This window comes from Protopterus annectens, chromosome 9.part0 (assembly GCF_019279795.1).
Source record: "Protopterus annectens isolate FY-2018-M chromosome 9.part0, PAN1.0, whole genome shotgun sequence".
In the NCBI taxonomy this organism is placed as follows: Eukaryota; Metazoa; Chordata; order Ceratodontiformes; family Protopteridae; genus Protopterus; species Protopterus annectens.
In genome coordinates this window covers 1289553440-1289575912 of record NC_056743.1, presented here as the reverse complement: position 1 = coordinate 1289575912, position 22473 = coordinate 1289553440, and the positions used below count along the sequence as shown (strand labels likewise).

Below are 22473 nucleotides of genomic sequence, written 5' to 3'. Positions count from 1 at the left end.
ATACTAGTTGATGTAATTAAGACTGAGACAGTGCTGGGCTATGTTCTGAAGGCATCACAGCTGGAGCAGCAAAAATAACCAACAACAGGATTGTCCATGTAGCCTTTGTTACTGGCAATTAAACTATTTAATAAATCGGTTTAAATAGCACCTTTCACTTGATAGACACATCTTTTGCCTTTCTTCATGTTATAGACAATTGTTTGAGGGAGAGATGTTTCAGGTTAAAGTTTTGTTAGATTTTTAAGCATACTGTAGTACCAATATTATTCTTTCTCTTTTTGGATAATGTGGCAATTAGACAGCAGGGTCACTACTGGTATTTTTAAATATTATTAAAGTGTACATCTACCCATTTTTTTTCTTAAGTGTATAATAGCTGACTCCTACAAGGCAAATTTGTTAATGGCAGGTAAATCTTTCACTGGCTTGTGTTACTGTATTTTGTATGCAGATATTTATTTTTGCTACATTTACAGATATCATCCACTGACTGACCTCAGGTTATGCTGTTTACCTTCCCTACACTCCCTTTTGTTAGTTCTTTCCTGAAGTGGTTAAAAGCCACGAGTGCTAATTGTTTATACACCATCATAAGCATTGCAGAAAACATTTCTCTGTATGCAGTACATAATGTTCTCCTTGCTTGGGTGAGGCACGCCTTGTGTGCAATGCCATAATGTAGGCAGTTACGTGTGTCATTATGCACATTTCTTGTGGATGAGGATGTACTCCAAGTCTGAAAAAAAACTCCCAGTGTACCCAAAGCCAGCTTCTTTTATTTGCCACACAAAACTCCTTCAGCAGAAGTTAACTATTTCTTCCTCTAATTTAAAGAAAGGAAAGTACTGTGCTGAGACCTGTCATGCCTAGCTAATTCTCTATGACCTAAATACACCATGGTCAGTACAGGTACAGGACCCTTTACCCCTACATCATTAGCACAGATGCAGTTTCTATTGATCTATCTATCTTTGACTAGGGTAGAGAGTTGATACCCCCAGACCACTTTCACATTGATGTTTCTGATGAATAAACATTAAATGATAATGCACTGCAAGATTGAAGTAATATCAGATTATAAGAGCAAAATTCAAAAACTTAAAGAGAAGCAAAGAGCATATGAATAAGTCATTGCAGTTATTGACTGCCCTGAACACAGACTCCAAGCCATCTCTTCACGTGGGAAGCTCATCTTTCAATATGGATTCTGCTAAGCAATTACATATCATTTAAAACAGGAAACATTTTCATGGGTCTTGCAAATCTGCAGTTTTATGAGCACAACCCCAAACAGAATTGATTAATTTAATTTCATTCACATGTTAACTAGGTACACTCATTAGGCATAAATGCCTCTTTTCTGGGGTGACCCTGGACAAATGTCTAGTTAAATGACTTGCTTACAGTCATACAGTTTGCAAGTGGCAACTGTAGGAATCAAACCTAGTAATAAAGGAAAATGTTCATTAATAGTTCATAACTCTTAAGACCCAAAATATAAGGTAGGTCATTAACTAAGAAATATGTGCAAATGTAGGGAAAATACAGTTGTTTGAGATGTTCACCTTTACAGCAGACTTTCAACCCTGCTTAAATCTTTCTAGAATTCATTACATTTTGGTAAAGAACATGATGGGACACCATACTGTCTACAGATCGGGTTGATCAATGGTTGGAGATTTACCTCTGCAAGCCTCAGGCAGTATGGATCAGATGACCCCCAAGTCATTTCAATTAACAAGGCGGCAGGGCTGCAGGAAAGAACTAACCTTTATACTTTGAGTCAGTGCCTCCTGTAATGAATACTATTTCTTTCTTTTGCATGTCAGATAAAGCATCTCCCTCATCCATCTTTATAGAAAGCCATCCAGGTAAGTCCCTGCCACCATCTAAAGATAACAGTACGTGAAGGCAGTGAATTTTTTAGGCGTTATACATATTTTCATAAATTAGGTTACAGCATTCTCTGCCCTCAGTAAACTCAGGATTTAATAACCATTATGTTCATCTCAACATCCACACAACAAACCTATAGCCATAACCTCAATATATTGAGACAAAATACACGCAACATATGATACAGATACAAATCCAGAGGAAAGGTGGGTTGGAATTACTTGAGATATAACACAGGTTCATAGGTATATACTAGGCTTGGAACTTCCAAGGCCTTTATAAGCCTAGGTATGCAATCTAACCCAGTTGTGCCCTATGGGTGTTTCTTAGGAGGTGATATGTTAGGAGGTTTCTAGAGTTTATGTGGGGATGTGTTAGTTTGGGCATTACAGTCTGCCTCTGTCTATCAGAGACATGGGAGCAAGACTTGGGGTGAATTTCCAATTTCTCATCCATTGGTCAAGGTTGCACTTAAACAGGGTTAGGGATGGACTCTGTTTCACATGGATGGGGATCCTGTTCTAGAGCATGGGGATCCACTGAGACACATATCTGTCTTGCCAACATGCCTTAAGTCGCAAGCAAACCTGAAATCCCTGTATCTATTGGTTCTGATACGGTTTGTTTTGTGGATGTGCAAATGGTCCATCAGAGCTGGAGCTGAGGATCCAGTATCTGTCTGCCTGGGACGACATGAACGACAAACCACGATGCTTTGCCAGAGATGGTCTGCACCTGTCGCCCCTGGGATTCAGGTTACTGGCTAAAGCTCTTGCCACCACTATAGTGCCATTTTTAGGCAAGGTTCAAAGGACAAAACCACCACTGTAACAGATACAAGCATGCAAAATTTAAAGGTAATGCTACTCAATGCTAGAAGTCTAAACCTCAAAATGCACTCTTTCGAGGCACTCCTAAAAATGGAGAACATCGATATTTGTGCAGTAACTGAGACCTGGTTCAAGGCTACAGAGAGCACCCCTGCAATACCAGGCTACAACTCTTTACCATACTTTTCGGCCACCAAACCAAGACCGAAACACTAAAGGTGGAGGAGTGTCCATATTCACCAGGGATATTCACACCTCCAGGCTAGTTGCCCAACACAATGCATATGAAATTCTCCAGGTGCAACTAACACTAGGTAAGACTGCAATCCAAATTGTAGCCTGCTACAGATCCCCCACCATGCCCCAAGATTCTCTCTACACCTTTCTAAACATACTGGAAAATACTAAGCTACAACCAAATACCCTAATACTGGGTGATTTCAACTACCCTCCATTAACTGGGAAAACTACTCGGGTACCAACACCTTTTCCCAACGGTTCTTGGAATTCATAAATTCCAACACCCTGGATCAACTAATCCATTGACCCACCAGGGGCTCCAATATCCAAGACCTGGTCATTACCAACATGGGAGATAGATGCTCCACACCAGTGGTCACCCCCTCATTGGTCAGGTCTGACCATAAGCTAATCACCCTTGACATCCACATCCCACCCCCACCCCCCAGTAAGGAAACCTCCATAAAAAACTTCTCCAAAGTCAACTTCATGCTACTCAAGTAAGAAGTGACAAACCTCATGACACCCATGCAGACGGGAGCTGAAAGTTTGACTTCTGAATCCTTTGCTAAGGCACTGTACGAGCACATCCACTTATGCATGAACCATGCCATCTCAAATAGAACCAAGATGCTCTCCTCCAAAAAAAAGGAAGCCAATCTGGTGGTCCCTTGCCATAAACAAACTATACAACAGAAGGAAGAAACTGTTGCAGAAAAGAGGAAAATCCCAGGCTGCAAAAAACTCCTTTACCAGCCTCAGTAAGAAGCTGAGATCCCTCATAAAATCCTCCAAAGCTAGTTACGAAAATAAAATTACCAAAGATTTCAAAGACAACCACAAGGCATTCTATAGTTATGTCAAGAATCTAAATGGCAATGCTCAGATCTACTCTGAGCTACAACAGAATGGCATTAAATGTACTGATCTCAAGGATATTGCCAATATCCTAGCAAATCGATTTAGTGCCAACTTCACCCCCCCTCACCCCCTAAAGGGCCCATCTCAATACCAAAAGATTGCCAAATTCCGGTAATCACGGCCACACAGGTAGAAACTGTACTCTCCAAAGCTAAGAATACAGCATCCATGGGACCAAATGACATCCCGAGCTGTGTACTACATGAACTACAAAATGAACTGGCACCTCACCTAAGTGTCATGTTTAATCATAGCCTCACCTCAGGCTTTGTGCCCACTGAGTGGCACACAGCTACAGTTATCCCACTCCACAAGGGGGGATCCACCTTGGATCCTGGGAACTACCATCCCATCAGTCTGATGAGCCTGATCTGCAGGGGCATGGAACGCATTATCATTATAAACAAAGACACTGGCAACCTTCAAACACTGGACCCCACCCAGTCTGGGTTCGTGAAGGGCCGATCTTGTCTCCTGAACCTGATTGACTTCTTTGAATCAGATTCCAGAGCTGTGGACGAGGGTAAGGTGGTCCACACAGCCTATCTGGACCTTGCCAAGGCCTTCGACACCATCCCCCACTCTGGAATCATTAATAAACTTACTAGGCTGGGCATAAATCCCTATGCCACTTGATGGGTTGCCAACTGGCTTACTGAGAGAACCCAGACTGTAAAAGTAGCCGACTCCAATCCAGCTCCAGAAAAGTGACAAGTGGAGTACCTCAGGGTTCAGTTCTGGGACCGCTCTTATTTGGCATCTACTTCTCTAAGTACAGGCCAACACTAAGGGACTCTGACTCACAAAGTTTGCAGATGACTGCAAATTGGGAGCCATTACTGAATCCCCAAATGATGTGGATATTCTACAAAAGGGCCTTACAGAAACAGATGCTTGGTGCCAGAGCCATGGGCTCAAGCTTAATGCCAAGAAATGTACAGTTATCCCCTTTGGGAAAAACCATGTACCCATGAATTACCACATAGGTGGCAGTACACTAAACATTGAAAGTGTGATGAGAGACTTAAGGACACAGGTGGACAGTAGTCTCACCTTTGATAACCACATCGCCACAAAAGTCAGGAAATCCTTCTATGTGACACACCTCATCACTAAGGGCTTTTCATCCAGAAAAAAGGAGGTCATTGTCCCCACTGTACTCATACCTCATTAAACCCATTATAGAGTACAACGCTCTGTTTGGTATGTACCTTACAAGACATCTGAAATAGCTGGAAAGGCCGCAGAAATACCTCACTGAAAGAATCACAGGCCTAAAGCAGTTGCCCTATGCTGACCATCTAAAAAACTCCAGCTATACTCTGTGGCATATCATCTACTCAGAGGCAATCTCTGCTTAACATACAAGGCCATGTCAAACCCTGAGCTGTTGGACATGCTCCACTTAAAGAAATCCCAATACCTCAGAGTGACACACTCCAGGGATCTAAAATTTGTCATCACAAAGAACAAAACATGCTGGAGAGATAGGTTCCTGACCCAGCGACTCCCCAAACTCTGGAATAGATGGCCCATACATGTCAAGCAGAGTGCCTCCTTGACCCTCTTCAAAAGGAACCTTGATGATTGGATGGGAGATAGGAAATTCACCCCGGGGATCACATCAGTCACCCTGCTTGACAGGGGTCCTGGGAAGTAAATATTGTGGGAAGAAATATCCAGGGAATTGTTATGGCTAGGCTTGTATAGCCCTAGGGCCGATAGCCTAGTACCAACCTATGAACCTGGTTTGCCAGGCATAGACTGCCTTTCAGTAGTCTGCAGGAGACAAGAGTATAGATGTAGGGTTTTAAGATAATCTATATAGGACAATCTGTTTATACCCTGGGTTATCCTGGTAAGGAACCTTGGTGTGTCTACATGTTGCAGTATGAAACAAACCAAGCAACGCTGATACTGAACAAGTGTTTAATAAAACAAAGCTTTCAGGTCAAACAAACACTTCATCAGTGTATAAAATACTAACACATGCTAACCATTTCTATATATTATCAAAAATCACACAGCCATTAATTATTCAATTAAACAATCAGTCCTAGTTAAAAAACAATAGTTGCAGAAGCACATAACTCTATTTCAAACACATTTGTTTATACCTTTGTACATGTTTTAAAGAAACAATCTGGTTTAAACCTGGTAATACATCAGCACAAAGGCATATTATCCATTGATATTCCTTCATCTCAAGCTTATATATATATAAAAAATGGTTAGTATGTGTTAGTATTTTATACACTGATGAAGGATTTGTTTGACCTGAAAGCTCAGTATCAGTGTTGCTGGGTTTGTTTCATACTGCATCCAGTCTTAGTTTTATGAACTAAGCTTTATTCTGCAACTGTTTGGCTTTTTGAGAATTGTGTCTACATGTTCCCATATCCCTGACTACTGGATCAACTCTTACAGGTGTCTTTCGATAGAGTAATTAGCCTGGGTAGCAATTTTACTAAAAGGCACCATAATGCATTTCTTGACATTGAGTTTTAATCCGTGACTTTAGTTCCAGTCATTTGTCTATGTTAGACCCTTTTGTAATATGTTTGTGTCACAGGAGGAATCTATGATAGTTCCCAATTTGCAGTTATCTGCGAACTTGGTCAGCCAAAGGCCTTTGACATTAGCCTTTACCTCTGAGAAGTAGATGCCAAATAGGAGCCATCCTAGCATGGAGCTCCAAGGTATCCCACTGGTGACCATTTTTTTAGTGGAGCTGGTATCACCAGTCTTGACTTTCTGGGTCCTATGTCTGAGCCAGCTGGCAAAACAAAGAGTTATGTAGGGGTTGATGCCCAGTTCAGTGAGTCTGTCAACTATACCTGACTGAGGTATTTTATTGAATGCCTTAGCCAGGCCCAGGTCAGTGGTATGCACTATTTTTCCCTCATCCATCGTCTTGAAGTCCACCAGGTTTAGTAGGCATGACCTTCCTTTGACAAAGCCAAACTGAGCTGGGTCCAGTGTCTGAAGTTTGCCTATATCTTAGTTGATCATTTCCATGATAATTTGTTTCATGGCTTTGCACATTACACTGGTCAAATTAATATGGCTGTAGTTTCCTACAAATTACAGTAAAATAACAATAGGGAACACCTCTGACCAATACAACATGCATTATTTGTTCCATCTCTAACTTTGCAAAACTCATTACATTTGGATAGAGGAATAAACATTGAAAATACAAGTTGCTGAAGCCTCTATCCAACATACCCTGAAAGAGTGCCATGACAAAATGTATTACCTTAGCCTTGGATTGAGAGTTCAACTTGTAATTCTTTGTAAAGGTGTGAACAGAAGACCAAGATGGCAGATCCCATTTAACCCCCCACTGAGACCACTGAAAAGAATCTTTTTTACTGGAACAAGCCCAGACTGGACCATGCATGACCTTCCTAGCATTGCCATGGCAAAACGCAATAGATAGCCAACTGGAAATGGCCTTTTCACCCATAGGAATGTCTGTCCTATTCAGAGCAAAAGACATGAAAAGCTGATCCAACATTCAGATCTTCTAGGCTAAATATGGTCTTTTAGACTTAGCATTGTGGGGCAACTCCTCAATCACATTTTGGGAATGTGTGCAAAAAGATGATAACAGCATCTCTATCTTCATATTCAAAGCAATAGCCATAGATATGATGTTTATATTTCTGGTCCAGTTTAGTACATATTTCCAGTACACCCTTGGCCCCAGCTGGAGTGTCATGCTTTCTTTGGCAAGTATGATTCGCCTCAGATGTTTGAACTGCATCAGCTGCCTTTCTCAAAGGCAGTACCCTTGTGGCAGGAGTCTTGTAGTACCCTCCCATGGGATGACTGAACTGGCCACACACAGACACACATAGACACACACAGACACACACACAGACACACACACACACACACACACACACACACACACACAGACACACACACACACACACACACACACACACACACACACACACACACACACACACACATATCTATGCTGCTAGCCAAACCTCATTAATCTGTTGTGTTGTTAGAGCCAAAATCTCCATCTTAGTGATCTGGCTTTTTTTTTTTTGGTTTTATCCAAACTCCTGTAATGAGGGGAAATGAGAAAGCCTACAGAAGATCATCCATATAAGTCTTGAAAAATCATCTTCCACCCTAGTCTAAGAGTACAGAAAGTTGTCATTGCACCCTGCTGTATGGATGCCTAACAGCGGAAACTGCCAGGCTGACATCGATAAGGCAAACATCTCTGTATTTTACTGTCACTCATAATACAAGTACACAATGAGGGTTAGACTGTCTGCAAAGATGTTCTGATTCAAGCCCCAAAGCTTGACAGCCATCTTGCATAAATGGTAACATTAGGTGTTACCTTGCTTATTTATTTACCACACGACCCTGGTGTTCCCAAAATTTATTGCGGAATCCCATTATGCAGATGCTTCTTGAAAGTTTTGATAGCCACAAAAACTACTAATATCTCTTTTGAATGAATGTCAGTCAGCCTGAAACAACTAATATGCATCCCTTATGAAGCAGGTTCCCATATGAGTGTTGCAGCTTACACTAGAAGTGTCCATCATCAGAAACTGAAAAGGAAGAGGCATACTGAAGGTATGACCACTTTCAACTAAACTTTTAAGACCCACTGAAGAGTTTCCATTACTGAGGACAAATCCAGCAGCAAAAGCTTGTCTAGGAAGTGTAGATACTGGTCCCAAACACTATTAGCTAACTCTGAATCTTCCAGCAGTTTAATGTGGCATTCTGAATCATCAGAATCCAGAGGAAAGATCTATCAGAGGGAATTTGCTGACTCTCAGCCCACATAAAGTATGGCAATATTAACATATATGGTCCTTGATGGCAGAAACTACTTTACCCTCCAAGTTCACAACAGCTCTGAAAAAGACCTTTTGCTGAGACTATAAAAAACTCAATTTCTGTTTGCAGATGGTAAACCTCAAGTAAGCCATTAAAAAAAAAAATCACCAGATTCAAATACTCCAGTAAACTGCCCTGAGACTGTATATGCAGCACCAGGCAATTATCCAACTATGAACAAATTGTGAATACCTCTCAGCCAAACATACACCACAGCTGAGGACAGGCACTGAAAAATATCCCTGGAGTAGTTACTGGTCTGAATAGAAATATGGAAAATGAGGATTACTTTACTGCTCACGACTCACTATCACTGCTGATGATACGAAGCCTAACATGTCAACAGTGACACCATATCAAAAAGAGTACTTACACAGAAAACATCAAACGGTGCAAGCACATTTGGAGGGGAATGGAGCCTGGATGACAAACTGTGTCATATGACCAACTTTTGTTGATATAGGCAGCTGGGAACAATGAGATCAAGTATTCACCCCCAAAATGAAATGCTTACCCCTGCACCTGAAATTTCAGAATACCCCTCCATTCTTGAACTTCCAAATGTAGTATTAAGCATCCTTCAGATTCAGAGTAACCATATGTGCCCCTTAGGAGAACAGTGGTAAGAAGGTAATCATCCTGTAAGCAAAGATAAAAATGAATGCATTGATAAAAACACAACTTTAAAACGCAATAAAAGGAAAGGACAGCACGTCTAAAAACAAAAATGACTTTTATTTGGTAAACACTTTCACTTCCTATACGGCTCTTCAACAGACCTCATACACTCCATAAAAATTCAAATCAAATTCAACAATAATTACAGATAGGCATTAAGCAATGTCAATTAATCACTCTATTAAACAATAGGTCTATCTTTCAAAGTCGGTTTTAAAGGAACAGTTTAATTCAGACCATAGTCTTTATCAGCCTGTAATAAAATCGTCCATCTCAATTTATTATTTTTAGTTCTATTTTCAATATCCCCTAGTACATTAGCTGCAGTACCAGTACTGTGGTGGTGGTGCTGCAGTAGCGTTGTCGCCTCTCAGATAAACGTTACCCTGTTCAATTCTCAGCTACAGCGTCTTCTGTGTAGAGACATGCGTGAATGGACGTACCTTCATTGAAGGTTGTGCGTCAAGGCTGGCAACTCGGCATGTAAAAATCTACTGCCAATCATTAGCAGACTGGAGTTTCGCTGTGGCAACCCCTAACCGTGAAAAGCCGAAAGAAACAACATTAGCTGCAGTACCACAAATTTAAAGGAATGTACAGGATTATAAATATTTGTATGCTTTGCTAAAGCACTCTTACTCTTTGACTTCCATATATCTAGTACATGCTTGGGGATTCTCAATCTGTATGAGGTCTGATGAAGCACCATATATGCCTGAAAGTGCCTACTGAATAAAAGTCAGTTTTGTTTCATCCATGCTGTCGTTTCCTTTTTATCATCACATAAACTTCCTTAACCTGACAAACATGGTGAGATGGGGTAGATACAGGATGGAGCTCTGATATTCCTCTTTCTCTGCCTTGAGACAGACTCTGAAATCATAATCTGTTCTTTCAAAGACAAGCGGAACATTTTCATACCCCCTTCCTTAACACTAACTTTTGGCAGGGGAACACACCACCCAGGAGGTACCTGGATCCCTTTGGAATACATTATGGACCTATCTTGGAGATAAAGTTTACTCCTTAACCCTTTAACCATCACACTTTTCATGCATAGGTCTGCAGAAACAGCTTCTTTCTCAGCTGCTCCTCCATCTTGCTAGTCTGAATGCAATCATCAACACATTCATCACCTGAGTAAAACTTAAGGAAAGTAGGTCCCCAAGCAGTCATCTGCTGGTCACATCTTTTTTCTGTATGTTTGGTATAGAGCCCAATGAAATTTGTAGCACTTGACCTTCCCCATCTCTGCCCCCAAATTCTTTTATTATAACTCAGCTCCTGCACTAGATTTCTGGAATTTTGTACACTAACTTGTAAATAGCTGCATCCTGAGCTTTCTGACAAAATCAAGATATGTCCTCAAATTCCAAACAAACGTTTATAGGTTCATAGAATAGTACTAGGCTAACTACCTTTGTGGGCCATTTTAAGCCTAGCCAATTACCCTATGTGAACATCACCTTTGGTTTATAAGGTAATCACCTTAACCATTATGCCAACCTCCCACCCGACTCCCCCCACCCCCACTCCCACATTCATGCCTATGAAGTGTAAATGACAAATGGGTGAGCAGAAAGAAAAAAAAAACACAGGGCTGTTGAAAAGATGAACGTGTGAGTGAAAAGTAATTTTTGAAGTGTTTCTGCTATAAATATAAAAGGGAAAATCTGGAAGCCATTTATTATATATTATAACTGTATCTGACATACTTAGAATTGTGCATTTCCTCAGATGGGCATCATAATTTAGACAAACATCTGCCTTTCCAACCAACTGAGCACACACATTAATCACACTGCTTATGGCATCTATTTTATAAAGCAAACTGAACTTGTTTCTTTTCAGTGAAACTAAATAATGTTAAACTTTCCTGTAGCACAATCCCATCTCCTCCAGTGATGGACCACCATCTGTCTTGTGCTGCATTTCAACCCCCTTACCATGGTAGAGTTCTCAAACAACCCCATGACTCTCATGAGTCCCCCCTCACAGCATCAAGCAAGCCCTCACCATTTCTTGTGATTCACTTCTGATAACAGTTAAATATGTCCAAGTAACATTACAACAGCTAACTTTTCTCCTTCCTCCTGCATTTAACTGCCATCTCTCCTTACTCACCGTTTGTTATTTTAAATGTTGTCACAGTACAGAAATACCACTTACCTGCTGAAATTTATATCTGGATAATTAGAATACTCAGAGCTGGGATTGGTTGCATTCCGATGAGGAAATGTACAAAAGAAGGCATTGGCCAGCAGGCAGGCAATCTGTCTTTGGGACATTGTAAGGGTATGTTCTTGGCCTTTTCTAAGCAAAGGGATAGGCTGTAAAAGAGACATAAATCTTAGAAAAGATTTCAGTTGGATAACAGCTTTCAGATTCTCAAAACAAACAAGCTATTCGATATTTAGTGATATAGGTCAACATATTGCAAATAATAAAGGCAAATACATTTCAGTATGAACTCATTAAATTCCATTAACCCTGGCATTTGTCCTTGTAAAAGATGGGACACTATTCAACATACTTAAAATGTCATTATATTTCTTTTCAGTCATAACATGGGACTTTCCACTTTCGGTACATTTCCGTTATCGGGGCAACATGTCTAATCAGCACTTGGAATGTTAGCAAGTGGTCGTGCACTGATGCCGCTGATGTGGGTACACCCTTCACTGTAATTCTAACTGATTGTGACAGAAAACTTCTAACTTTATGAGGAAGGGACCCAAATATTTTTCAAAAACATGGAGATGGTGTGAAAATATGGACAGTTAACAGGTATGCTGATTGCTTACTGAAATGCATATAGAATATCAATAGTAATGGTAATACACATCATTTAAGAATGCACAATAGTTAACATTTCTCTTTTTAAAGTGGAATTTTGGGTAATATGAACTGTTTAAGGCCCCACAAGAGGTCCATTTCTCCGAAATGAGGCACACTTCAGAGATCTGTGAATCACATGCCTGCAACTGATCTTCCCATGGAAACTCCCGGGGTGTTCCTGGGATCATCATTCAAAATTGGAGGTGTCCCAAGCTCTCTCCCTCTCTCATACAATGATGGTGTGTCTATTTGATGTAGCAGTCTGATGAAGTCTCATTCTACTGTAGCTACCGATGAGAGCACTTAATGTTTTGTGAACAAATCAGAGTTTTTGGTTAATTCTGTGGGATGTACGTATTTGGTATAACACGTTTTTGTACTGTTTTAACATTGGAAGTTAACAACTTTATAAAATATATACTTTATTACTTCATACAAATGTTCTTTTGGAAAGTATGCTGCAGTCAACGCCTGCTTACAGTACAGTGTCGTTCATGTGTAGGAGACGAGGCAAAGAAGTGGCACGCCGGTGTAATGCGTGTTGCTTGATAACGGAAAAGTACCCCACTTTCATATGAACTTTTACCAGAGATTAGAATAAGTGACTTTAATTTAACTTCGAGGGCTGTTGCAGCACTTTCTTCTACTACATTTTAATTTATCCCTTATGTCAAACACCAAGGACAGTTGTAGTACCTATATTTTTGTAATGCTTAAGACAAACTCTATATAACAAGAAAACTATTCATCTGGAAAGGATTCGGAATGTAGTACTGGTGATCCAGGATCAATGACAGTTAATGTCACTAAAGAGCTGGTTAGTTATGATCAAGTATCTATGGCAACACAGCAAGGCCCAAACATGGAACATACTATCTACTGATGAAGACCATGGTAACAGTCATACAGACCAGCAAACACAAATAAAATAAGAGGGCAATAGTAAGTATGTAACATCTGTATATGAGGTACATAATGATGCAATCTAATGGCATTGCGTACATGTCTATGACATCCAGCTTGCAAATGGGAACACTGTCAAATTCAATTGAATCAGTAATGCTGGTCACACGAGCCCCAGGCAGATGATGATACGTTACATTAGCAGAAGGTGAGTTGTCTGTCCATAGGTGACCAGCGCTGGGTGACCTAGATACAGTGAGGCTTAAAGTAGGTCAAGTATGTGACTGACCTGCAAGAGGTGAAACGGTAGGCTAAACACACGTAAAATATCAAAAAGGCATCAACTGCATCAAACATTAGGTGGTCTTTTACTCCATTCTTTAAAGTTACACAATCAATAAATCTACACTTTGAAAATTCCCAAAAATCAATGGCATCTTTGAAGGACGAAATAAAATCTCAGAGGATTTACAACCACAAAATTATGAAGAGTTTAGTTAGGAGAAAATTAAAAACACTCCAAATGAATTACTTGTTTCAGGTTTAATGTTGAATTGTGGAAGAACAAATAGCATCCACTTATTCTGAATGGTCCCAAATAACATTTTCTCATTTAGACAGAATTCTGTGACTGGAAAATTCAAAAGAATATAACATCAATAATCAAGATAGGTGACACGCAGAATATTCAAATACCAAAAATGTTACTCATACTTTCTATGATATGTTTACGTGTACTTACTATTCTGTAAGTATAAATGCAACTATGGTTCAAATCAATTCTTACTTAAACTGTTAAATTTACCAGCCATATCTCAACAGTTTTTTTTTTCAAAATATCCTGAGTTCCATGAATAGAGCATACCAACTTTTTAAACTGTAACTAAACTTAAAACGAATAAAACTCTTGTCCCTATAGGTGTACATAGAATATGCAAGAGGGGACTGGAATTTACTGGAGAAAACTGGCAAAGGAACCAAGGTATTGAGGGCAAATAATTAGACAGGGAAAGGTAACACAATCTGAAGAGGACACAAAGACATTTGGACTTCAGGCTACAGACTGCCTTCCTATCAGGAAGTGATACCAGAGGATAGGCAAAGACAAAGGGATAGGGGAATTCTAAGTGGAAGATCTGCTCTGGTAGAGGTTTTAAATGAAGCCTGAACAGAAGCTGCTGTTAAAAAAGGCATAATTAGTAAGGCATATCAATTATTGCACAATAACTATAGGAATCAATCAGAGGAGGTCAGAAAAGATTGGGAGGAGAAACTGGATAAGCAATTCACAAGGAAACAATGGGAGGACTATGTGAGACTCACAACAATGCAACAAATCTAGAAGATTTAGGATTTTTTCTTGGAAGTCTATTCATAGGTATTTTTATACCCCAAGCAGATGCCAAATGTTGGGGGTGTGATGGGGAAGAGGGGGGAGGTAACTGGAAACATCTGTTTTGGGAGTGTAATGAGCTGGCGAATTTTAAAAATTCCCTGCAGAGTACTCTGTCAGAAATGTTATGTGATCAAATGGGTATAACTAAGGACATTTTTTTGAGCTGGGATACTGGATCTGAATTGTTTAGACATAGTAAGGCCTTGTCAAGTTTAATTTTGGTGGATGCAAACAAAAAGTGATTACTCAAAAATAAAAATAAAAATCAAAGTCTAAACCAACTGTACTTGAAGTATTGGCTACTGTAACAAAGATAAAAGAACTAGAAGCTGGATCTTTAGAAAATGGTATGAGCAAATTACATAGAAAAAAAAATGGAAATTGTGGGAACAATATGTGCGGAATAATGTTTTGGAGGAGGAGTGAGGTTTAAGGGAAGACAGGAATTGAGCAAATTCTGCAATGTCGGAATGATGATAATTGTATAAAAGCATTTATGTGATGTATAATGTTTGTAAATGTTCGGTAACATGGTTTGCTTTCTTTCATATAAATGTATGATTGTACACTTGCCCAAGTCTTAAGTGATAATCCAATAAAGGCATCAAAAAAACTCTTGGCCCTAATGACTGTATTAAATGTATTTATAAATTGCATGTAAGAAGACTATCAAAAACATTGTTACACATTTTTCAGCATATTCAAATTAAAGGGTTTACCAATTTATACATGAACTAATTGAAAATTATATTAATTCATAAGCTGAACACAGATCATTCCACCACTAGCTTTGATAGATCTGAATCTATTTTGTTTTTATTTCTGTTGGCACAGTAACACAAAAGAAGTATTACTATCTATTCTTTCACCATTCCAATCTAACACCTAGCTGGGTATCAAACTCAGGATTAGACATTAACTGTGGAGTCTGTTTAATCTCAGGCTGCCTAATGACTGAAAACATTTGTCACTAAAGCATTTGGCAAAAAAAAGAAATCAATTTTCTGTTAAAAGTGCTTGAAAAATAAATTGAAATGTGTTAACTACATTATTTTATTTTAATCACTCTAACTTTTATCTATTAATAGGGCAAATAGAGCAGTATCTTTATAACAAAATGGAACTAGCATGGATGTCCATTTGTTTTATTTATTTAATTTATATATAGAATGCTTCATTATTTCCCAATAGACATCACTGCTTTTCCTGACGATGTTAACTTTTTTTTTCTCAGTACCCCTACACTGGCATAGCTATCTTGAAAGTAATAAATTCCTTTCTAAATAGGCATTGTTTCCTCCTTTTGATAATCATTTTCTTTTTAATTCAACAGATTATTTCAAACAATTGAAGTAAACAATTCCCTTAAGTACTATATCTTTTATGCATACTACACTTATTTTTTGCAGAGGACTGTGGACAATTCTTTGTGTCATTACGGAAACTACAACACTCTGGGTGGAGTGAGTACTAGGCAGCGCTGAGAAGTAATGGATTACCAATAATGTGATCCTCAAAACACAGCTTTACATACCTACATTCTATGAGAAATTATGCTATGTAATTATGCCACCCATGGAATGACAGGATCTGCAAAATGCCACATGGCTTTCTGTAGTGTATTGTGGGAATTGTGTTACAGGACTGCACACATGCATCATCTAAAAAGCTGCAGGATCTGTACCACGTGGTGTGCATGCTGTCTAGTGGAATGGAATTACTCTGTATATGACTTTCACACACACACACACACACACACACACACACACACACACACACACACACACACACACACACACACACACAAACACACACACACTTGTATATACAAATCACTTGACTGCATACATAATAATATAAACTGTAAAGTAGGGGCCTATGCTGCATGGCATATGAACAGCCAACCACATGGACTGTCTTGTACTTTGTAAATGGACATATAAAATACACGGTTATGCAGGTAGCCATATCGTGTAACTGTAAGTATAATCCATACAGTGTGAACAGCTTCAAAGTATCAATAAAATAAAATAACATGAAATAAAATAAATACATAAATAAATGCACTAAGTGACCATGCATTCCAAATGTAGGGTGGGATAACTGTAATAAATGATATAAGGTACATGGTAACACTGTATTACAGGTCTAGTTATACAAATCAAAGAACATACTTTGTAAAGAGTCATAATCCAACTGCAAATAAACAATAACAACAACAATATACTACTTACACTTGGGCAGACATCTGGGAGCTGAAGCGCAAGAGATGCCATAAACGGTAAAGTGCCTTGGAGGAGATCATTCTTTTCTTCTTGTGCTAGCTGATCATTCAGAGAAAGTTCCATTAGAATATACAGAAACGCACAACATTTCAGTACCGTCAATGAAAGAGAACCATAGATAGAGGGGACATGAATATGTTTCAGGCTCTTTGCTAAGTCTAACTGTTACTGCACACTGCAAGTGTCCTTACCTGGAAGAAATATGATATCTCTCCAGAATAAACTAGTAAGTATGTTACAAATGTGCATGACTTCTTATAACCACAACAATTGTAATACTTCACCTCTTAAAACACAATCTTACTAGTCAGGGTGCATTAAATGCAAATCTATTTCTCTTACTAGATGGTCCCTGTCAAAATTTTAAATCAGGCTGGATCTTCTGGTAGAGTAGGAGTTCCCAGAATGTATTTCCCTTTGTTTATCATTTACTGTCTTAATTAATGTGATGTAATTCACTGCAAAATCATGTACAGTAACAATGGTGCAGACACTCAGTGAATGTTCAGTGTGCAAGACTCACAATACACAATGCATATAACAAGAAACAGAGCTCATGAAAACACCATTTATCACAACTACCTTTTTTTAAAGTAATTTTTGCCCTTGTGCATACCAATCATCAAGCCTTCCCTCAATCAAACAGCACCCATTCATTCCTCTGCACAGCAGTCTCCATTCAGAGCTCAGTTATGAACTGTCTGGGGTGGCATCACTCACATAGTTATGAGGATGCTTTTTGCCCTCACTGGCATCATGGCAATCAAAGCATTTGAACAGAAAAACTCCAGCCTCTGGGAAGGAGGCTGTGCAAACTGTGTCACTGAGATAAACCACAAGGACCTTCCCGTGCAAGTGCTTGCTTCTGTACACTCGATCTACAGTGTACCACCCATCGATGGTTTGGTGAGCCTAACGCCTGCCCCCAGGCTGCCCCTACTCCAAGGGATAGTGGCAATTACTGCAGCCAGCTCTTCTCCTACCTCCCACCCTTCCTCTCTCTCATGATGGCCCTGCTCATCCTCACTGTCAACACCATCAAATGCCCAATCTCTAGCTGTATGGGTTGCAGCCATGGCTCTATCCCTTTTTCCCACTGGCATTCGAGCATGGCTACATTTTACATTACAGTAAGGTAGTCTGATGGCAGAAGGAGACAATAAGCCTATCTTCTCTGCCTTTCAATGCATGTAACATTCTACAACCCCTGATCCCTAACTCTCCTCATCCTTTCGTCATCTGTCACATGCCTTCATGAATGCCTCTGTAGAGTCCCTGATCACAATCAATTCCAGTAATCTATTTTATTGATCTACAAATTTCTCTGTAAAGAAGTAATTTTGAGATATGGGGAGTAGTCAATCCTTGTAAAATAGTACCTGTCATCTCTTTTCTCCCCACTGTGCTTCAAGTTCAATAAAATTGTTTCACACCTCCCTGACATGATCTTGTGAACAAATGTCATGTCCTTGCTTAAACCCTCTCAGTTCTAATGAAAAAAAATAACTATCTCTTCCAGCCACTGGGTATATTGTTTTCCTTCTATCCTATGCACCTTGCTAGAGGCTTTCTTGTAGACTCCTTCCACCAGTTTGTTGTCTGTTTGTATGGCCTCCAGAACTGCACACACTACTCAAGGTGTGGTTTGACCAGGACCCAGCAGAATAGAAGTGTTAACTCTTTTGCTTCTAGAATCTATCCTCACAGGATGTACTCTAATGATCTGTTTACTGCTGCCGTTGCCCTGTCACTCTACTCCTACAGTTCCATTTTAGTTGTGATCAACACTCCTAAATCCTTTTCTTGACCTTCTGTGTACTTTGTAATATTGAAGATTACTTTATTAATGTCTGACCTTCTGACTAGAAGCTCCCATCTCCCCATCTAGCCAACACAAACCAAGTTCTGAAACAGTAACATTTAAATTATTTTCTGAGGGGCCGTGCCTTCTGAAATGGGGGGATCTACCCATAAACTATTGATTTCTAAACATAGTATCGCAGGGGCTACACTGACTTAGAGAAAAGGGAAATACATTTACTTTACCTAAAGATGGTGTGGCCACAGAGGTAGTACTTCAGAGATCATATTTATTATGGCAGGGTCTCACACTGGGTGTATCGCCCAATACAACCACATGTCTTGTTGTGTAACCTTAAACTGCAAAAACTGCAGTAGTCTTCTGGCAGTGCTGAGCTTGTCCAGTGTATAACAGGTCATTTAGTTCTATCTCCAAAAAAGCTCAAGTAGTTTGAAATAGAGCACTTAGCATTTGTGACCAGTGAACCACAACTTCCACCTTTCTACCCATCTGTTCTACTTTAAATGTCTTTCCTTAGAGCCTTCTCTCCATATCCTACTGCTGTACCCATCTTTGTGTTGTCAGCATAAAGGCTAATCTTGTTTTCTATTTCCTCAAATATGTTTGAGGCAATCACACTGAAGAGTACTATGCCCATGGACTGATGCCTGTGGTATTCTACTGGTCACCTTCTTTACTGCTGGTGTTTGTTCACTTCTCCACAACCTACTGTGTCCTACCACTCAACTATGTAGCAATCCTGTTCCTCAGCCTTGGCACCCAATCCAGTCAAGTTTTCCTATCAACCACCTAGGTGGGACAAGTCAAAGACCTTGATGGAAGTCATAGAAGATCACATCTGCTAATAGCCACCTTCTCAAGGTCACTGTTACCACATTCATAAAACTGGATCGTGTTGGACTGGAAATCCTTTCTGGTTATAAGTCCATGTTGGCTGCTGTTCTTAAGGAATACTTTCGGCCTTCCCCTCAGGATTGTCCTCATTCCTTTCCCTGCCACTGCTGTTAAGCTAATAGACCTGTAGTTCTCTGAGTACTTCTTGTTTCTCCCTTTGAACAAGTATAACACACATGCTGTTTTCCAGTCTGTAGGCAATTTTACATTAGGCAGAAGCTACTTAATTTCCTAAAACATATTGCTTTGACATACTGAGCTCAGTACTGGAACAAAAATCAAGTGCTTAGTGGTTAACTATTCTTATTTCCTCCTTGAACTTATTGCCCATGGTAAGCCAAGAGTGCCATGGCATTACTGCCTTTGCCTTTAACAACCATTCCTGCTCTCTCTATACTTTAGTTGTATCTTCTACTGCAGCTCCCCAACCCCCTTCCATCTTTAGTGTGCTGAGCAGCCATTCATTCCTGGGGTCTTTGAAAACAACCTGTCCCATAGTTAGAAGACGAGGTAGCTTAACCTTGTCTGTTCTGACATGAATTGCAGAAGACATCACCACTCTGTTCTGTTTATAAAAACATTTGCAATCTGCTGCTTAGACAGTTCTAACCTGTATAATAACATCATGTTACTGCGTATCTTCTTTACACTGGCTGCTGCATATGTTTTGTTACATATAGTGCCAATGAACAAAGATACAAACATAGACTCAGTTCTATTGGAGAGGGAGCAAATTCACTACAACAAATGCAACTATTTAGGAGGTACTGCAGCTAAGGACGCAAGGCAAACAATGACACAGCAATATCAGTACTTTCTAATACATGCTTTGTCATCTTCCCTAAAAAAATCTTCTATTCAAAATGGACTAGAAGAGAAAGATGACTCAAATGGTGTAGTGGTACATTTCTCTGACAACAACAAAATTGGTTTCTGTGCATTACAAAAGAAGAATTATACACTTTGATTACCAAGGCAAAAATAGCAACATTGGCATAAGAGTGGCATCTTGTAATTTGTAAAGAAGAGAAAAAGAGGTAACATCAGCAGAAGATTGTGAGCAACAGTGGTTAAATCCCAACAAATAGAAGGTACCTTGGTAACAACTCAGTGATGAAGTGCAGCTAAGTAATAAAGCAACATCAAGGAATAAAATAAAAATTTCAGCAGGTACTCAGGCATGTGCTTGTTAAGAATTAAAAGTGCTGTGTTATGATAAGCAACAAGAATGACAAAACTTTGCAATACTGATACAGTGCATTATACTACATGACTTGGTAACACAAATACTAACCGAGCGTAAATAACTGTGCAGGCCAGAGAATGACCACTCCTTCTCATATTTCTTATTGTATTTTTTAATGGAAACCTAAAAAACAGAAAGAAAGAAATCAGCCTTAAGAAACACGCTGCTGTTTCATCTATTCAGTCTTAGTAAACACAGTGCTTAAAGGTTTCATTATACACAATTTTATGTGATCTAATCACCCTAAAATCACTCTTCATTTAATACACAGGTGGGAGAGCAAGCCAGTCTGTCAGCAGAAGACATTTTTTAATGGGGGAAGCTACTAGTCTTCCATAACAAAGTAGTTTCCCTGAAAATAATAATGATCACTTGTATTCCTTCAGAATTTAGCTTTTTGTGTTTCTTTTCCAGCCTTTTATACTTTTGTACTTATCTGGAATTGTTTGTTGCTAATACCTATCATGTCTGTATGAATCAGCTGCTATCACTTTGACAATGTGTATCTATAATGCCTGCACAAAAGACATAACATGGAAATACACACAATGCAGTAGGAGAAAACTTTAACTATAGGCTTTACATGCAAAAAGACACACTTGAGGCTCTCTCATTAGAAAAAAAATGGCATGATTCTCTTGTGAAGCTGTATGAGTACTCACAGAGAAAAAAAAAAGTTGAACTAGCAAAGAGCATGGTAGAGCTTTTACAATCAATTCCAAATTAGGTTTCAGAACATTTTTTTTAGCTACAAGCAAGTAAATGCTGTTCTAGGTACCTACATTAAGTCTTCAGCAGGTATTAACTTTACAGAACTCTTCCTGGTTCACCAATCAATAACTTGCACTTCTATAGCCAATGAATCATAGAATGCCACTGCAGGGGAAACAGACTGCTGAAGAAGTTAGAACAGCAAGAAAATCATCTAAAGCATTTGCATTTGGGATTTTGGCCATGAACTAATCTTTCATCCAAACAATGGTAAAACCTCCTCACTAATGAAATTGAATTCATTACCACATCTTGAATTTGGGGCGGTCACGGTGGTGCAGGGGTTAGCACTGTCGCCTCACAGCAAGAGGTTCTCCAGTTCAATCCTTAGCTGAGGTGCCTTCTGTGTGGAGTCTGCATGTCCTCCCTATGGTCGCGTGGGTTTCCGCTGAGTGCTCCGGTTTCCTCCCACATCCCAAAGACATGCTGTAGGTGGATTGGACACTCTAAATTGGCCCTAGGTATGAGTGCATGTGTGTGTGCCTTCCGTGGAAGGTTGGGCACTGAGCTGGCAACTCAACACCATAAACACTCTACTGCCAATCATGAGCAGACAGGTGATCCGCTGTGGTGACCCCCTAACCGGGAAAAGCCGAAAGAAGACCACATCTTGAATTCAAACCTGCCTAACGTATAAACTCATTGATGATGATGATGATGATGAAGATAATAATAGTAAACACTCATTTGTTAACCAGGTAGGCTGACTGGACACAGTCCCTTTTTAGGGGTGACTTGGGAAGAATATCTGGTTATGTGACTCGCTTAAGGTTACACAGTAGGCAAATAAATCAAACCCTGTACAAAAGAACTACAGCTCACAGCCTAAACCCTGTGCACCAACTGCTACACATCCAAAATAACTGAGA

The 22473-nt window shown here is 39.5% G+C and overlaps 1 protein-coding gene across 1 annotated transcript in view; it reads right to left on the bottom strand.

The window, feature by feature from the left end:
- Positions 1–22473, bottom strand: part of LOC122812015 (poly(ADP-ribose) glycohydrolase-like) — a 539748-nt gene that overhangs the window by 466915 nt on the left and 50360 nt on the right. Inside the window, exons 2-4 of the mRNA XM_044084234.1 lie at positions 20882–20956; positions 16821–16910; positions 11619–11779 (exon numbers count right to left, since the gene is read on the bottom strand). Coding sequence (XP_043940169.1) covers positions 11619–11779; positions 16821–16862 — 203 coding nt within the window. The 5' untranslated portion in view covers positions 16863–16910; positions 20882–20956. The remainder of the gene's footprint in view (positions 1–11618; positions 11780–16820; positions 16911–20881; positions 20957–22473) is intronic.